The 3,622-nt window shown below is 41.9% G+C and overlaps 1 protein-coding gene across 1 annotated transcript; it reads left to right on the top strand.

The window, feature by feature from the left end:
• Positions 1-1,413: 1,413 nt before the first annotated feature.
• On the top strand, positions 1,414-2,267 carry grxcr1b (glutaredoxin and cysteine rich domain containing 1 b). Its single transcript, XM_086128162.1, has 2 exons — positions 1,414-1,824; positions 1,960-2,267. The coding sequence occupies exons 1-2, from the start codon at positions 1,414-1,416 to the stop codon at positions 2,002-2,004; spliced, it is 456 nt and encodes a 151-aa protein (XP_085984288.1). The 3' UTR covers positions 2,005-2,267.
• The last annotated feature ends 1,355 nt before the right edge of the window (positions 2,268-3,622 follow it).

The raw sequence follows: 3,622 nt of genomic DNA on the forward strand, positions 1-3,622 counted from the left end.
TTAATGTTCAATAGCTGCGTGCTACTGCCACCTACAGCACCGGAGGAGATTTACATGTCAGACCCAGGCAGGAAGTACTCAAAAGTATATCGCTGGGACGGAAAAACAAACTTGAGGGTCCTGATCTTTTTCCCCCCAGCCTGTTTATTGAGGCAAGACACAGATTTCATGTTAGAAATATTTCCTGGGTTCTGGCACATCATAAAACAAAGGTGGCACACTCCGGTTAATCATTTATGCAGAACACCATTTACGGTAATTGTCCTGCCTGTCACTGCCATAGACAGATGAACGAATGAAATAGAGAGAAATATGATAATTGCCCAACCAATTTGGTGAATTTGGATGATTTCCTGGGGGAACACCTGATGATCTCATGGCACACTGTTCGGGAATGACCTACTTAAACAATATACTGTTATACAATTTTCAGGCCATCGTAAAAAACAACTGAGGCAAATTTAAAAAGAGGGTATCTGATGTCAATTCAACCTCAATATGACATCAAAATCCAATCCAACATGAAATTGATGTCGTACAAAAAGCTGTTTCATATCACACATGAGCTTTCAAAGTTCATTTTGGATTAGTATTTATTTTGGTATTGCTGTATGCACATACCAAAGAAGAAAGTTGTTTACTTGACTTTATAAGACAATACTTAGTGTTGTTGTTTTTTTGCACTTGACAAATATATTGAAAAAACGAAAACAAACTAAATTAAAGCAAATCATTGTTGAATAAATAATGACTAATACAAACTAACAAACCTGGTCTGAAAACAAAAATGAAAGCCAACTAAAAAAAAAAAAGTCATCAGAAAATAGTATTATCAAAAATCCCAAACTATTCACCTTTACATTTCAAAAATGCAAGTTACCCAAGACTTGACACCTTTGACTATCGATTTTGACTGTACCCACTTTTCCACAGTGCTTCCCTCCTGTTGAACGTGGCGTTTACAGAATGAGTGTCCAGTAGAACACCCAGGTGAGAAACTCTTCAGATTGTAGGGTCAAACAAAAGTTACAAGGGAGCAGTTAGCGCAGAAGGCCATCGGTAGTTCCTTGAGGAGTAATACTCAGTCAGTGTCAGTTTATCACACCTCTGCGCGTATGTCTTTTCGAGACAAGACACAGATATCTGCTCCTGGAAAACGGCCAGTCCATTATTGAACATGCTGATACGGATCAGTTTACAGTTTGCCCGTTTTAGCTGTTGCCATGACAGAGGCTCCTTTATTATTCAACAGTTTGGTGTCTGGTTTTTGCACTCTGGGTATTTTCGGTTCATTTTGGCACGTCGGGATGTTTTTGTTGGATATGTGCGCACTAATTGGTTACCTCTTAGATTGAAAGAGTATGTCCGGTGTTGTTGACTGGGGTGTGAAATGTGAAGTATTGTGGTGGTCCAATGGAGGGCTCCAAAGTCAAAGAGGAGACAGCGAGGACGGTCAGGTTCAGAGTAGCATCTGCCAACAGCGGCCGTGTGTTAGCTGAGGTGTTCAAGGATGAGACACGGTGGTGCGGGTCGGTGTCTGACCCAGTGGACTTGGACAGCAGCGGCGGTCCGGAGGCACAGCGGAGAGTCTCATCCCCCACCAGCGAGGCCAACAGCCACCTGAAAGGCCTGGTGGTTGACTCTTTGATGGAGGAGAATGGAGGCGAACCCGATGACCTGCTTTTGTATGCCAGTGCCAAGAGAGAGAAGCTCTTCAGCTACACGCGGCTCAATATTTGCAGCAAAAACGGAACCGTAAGAGGGGTGAGGAACAAAGTCAGCGCAGGCCAAGTGCTTTTCAACAACCTCTCCAAAGTGTATTCTGTAAGTAGAAGTTGATATTTAGCAACCATGCGATAGGATTCTTGAATGCATCCTCGTGCATTAGAACGTCAGGATTTATGCTTGTCTTTCAGATGAAGTGATGTAGCCATAAATTGTATTCTGTCTTTCTTTAAGGGTCCACTTCGTCATCAGAAAAGGAGACCTTGGGAAAAAGATTAGATTCTTTATAATTAAAGCAAGACAAACGCAGTTTGTTTCATTCATCTAGTTCTACTTTGTTAGAAGACATTGTTCTGTTCTCAGATGTCCACTCTGTGGCCCCTCACCCTGTTGTGTTTTGTTCCCTTTCCCTTAATTCAGTGTGGGCCGGGCGTCTCCCCAGTTTTTTTTTGTATGTTGAATGTATCGTGTAAATGATTTTGGGGTCTGTGTGGCACACACTGACTGGACTGTCTCATTGGAATTATATTTGATACTGTACTTTTGGTAGCTTTTTACGCACAGTAATCACCTCATATGTTAAGATGTAATCGTAAATTAAGTTTTCTGTGTTGCAGATCACACGTTAACGAAAAAAAATCAACGTTGGGCCAATTGTTGGGGTTTAGTTATTTTCAGTTTCTCTCACAAAAGTAAATAACGTATAAAAACATTATTTGATGTTGTTTTTCCCCCAAGTGTTGTCACAGTCGCAACATACTGCAGTTCACAGACAAACACACGGAGAAGTTAATAATGGTGCATAATTATACAATTATATTAGACCACCACCGTAAAGACGACAGGCATCATGAACTGCTTGAACGTTGCGTTAGTAGTTAGGAAAGAGCTATATTTCATTTTAACTCATTCAATACCAGCCAATTCTAGACCAAGTCTGAAAAGATGTTTATAAACGTCTTTGGGAGTGAATGAGTGAAAGTAACTGTCGTTTTCAGTGAGCTCTCTCTTTACCGTGTTGAAAAGGAATGGGGAAACTTTCAATTAATCTTCAATCGTCAATTAATCTTTTTATCATACACAAATTTGAGCTTTCGTGTCTCCTTTGAAAAGTAACATTAGGTCTGAACAAGCAACGCCATGAAACGCTTCTTACCGTGCTCATTGCCGTTCTTGTTTAAATAATGATTCTTGCATGTTGCCATTGCATCTTTTTCTTTAAACCAAACATTACAAGACAGGTGATACTTTTACAGTGCATGCGTTATTTTGGTTGTTGCTATATTTGACTTCTCACCTCAAGGATTCATTTGTATGATTTGTTAGGTATGGTTTTTACACGTGAAGCTCTTCAATCATCTGAATCCAGAGGCATGGACGGGGTGGGCCCCCCTGTTGTGCTCACAAACACAGACAAGAACATATTTACAAAGCATATTTCAGGAAAAAAAATGCACCTTATAAAATGGGATGTGATGTTTTCAATTACTCGTGTTTGGTTGAGTTTAAAAAAAAAAACGCCAGATGCGCAGCGGTGTAGTATTGTTGTTTTGGGAGGTGTGCGCGGTGCTTTCCCTTTAAGTGATTTCGGCAACAGCCTCGTTTCACTGTGTGGGCTACCTGCATCCTGCCTCCTGCCTACCTCAGCACCATGGAGAGCAACCCTGCCAACCGTACACACGCCACGAACGACGTCGTCTGATAAAAGAAGCCGCGACCCGGAAGTGCAGGTCATGCTCTTTGTGGCATAATATTCTGAACCCCGATTTGCTATCGTGTTACTGCGGCACACCGTAAAGAGGGGTCGCAAAGGGGCGGGTGGTAGTTTTGGATGCGGGCTTTCCCACACGCGCGTATCCATCTTCGAGCCACCGCATTCACAGAGTTGGCTCCCAAG

Source organism: Hippocampus guttulatus, chromosome 13, assembly GCF_054856545.1.
Source record: "Hippocampus guttulatus isolate MCC_2025c chromosome 13, RoL_Hgut_1.0, whole genome shotgun sequence".
NCBI classification, from domain to species: Eukaryota; Metazoa; Chordata; class Actinopteri; order Syngnathiformes; family Syngnathidae; genus Hippocampus; species Hippocampus guttulatus.

What these genes read in the sequence shown, in the direction of transcription:
- grxcr1b (XM_086128162.1), top strand. Translation starts at nt 1,414, where the DNA reads ATGGAGGGCTCCAAAGTCAAAGAGGAGACAGCGAGGACGGTCAGGTTC. An exon ending in ACCTCTCCAAAGTGTATTCT is followed by an intron (nt 1,825 to 1,959) that starts GTAAGTAGAAGT and finishes TCTTTCTTTAAG; the next exon opens with GGTCCACTTCGTCATCAGAA.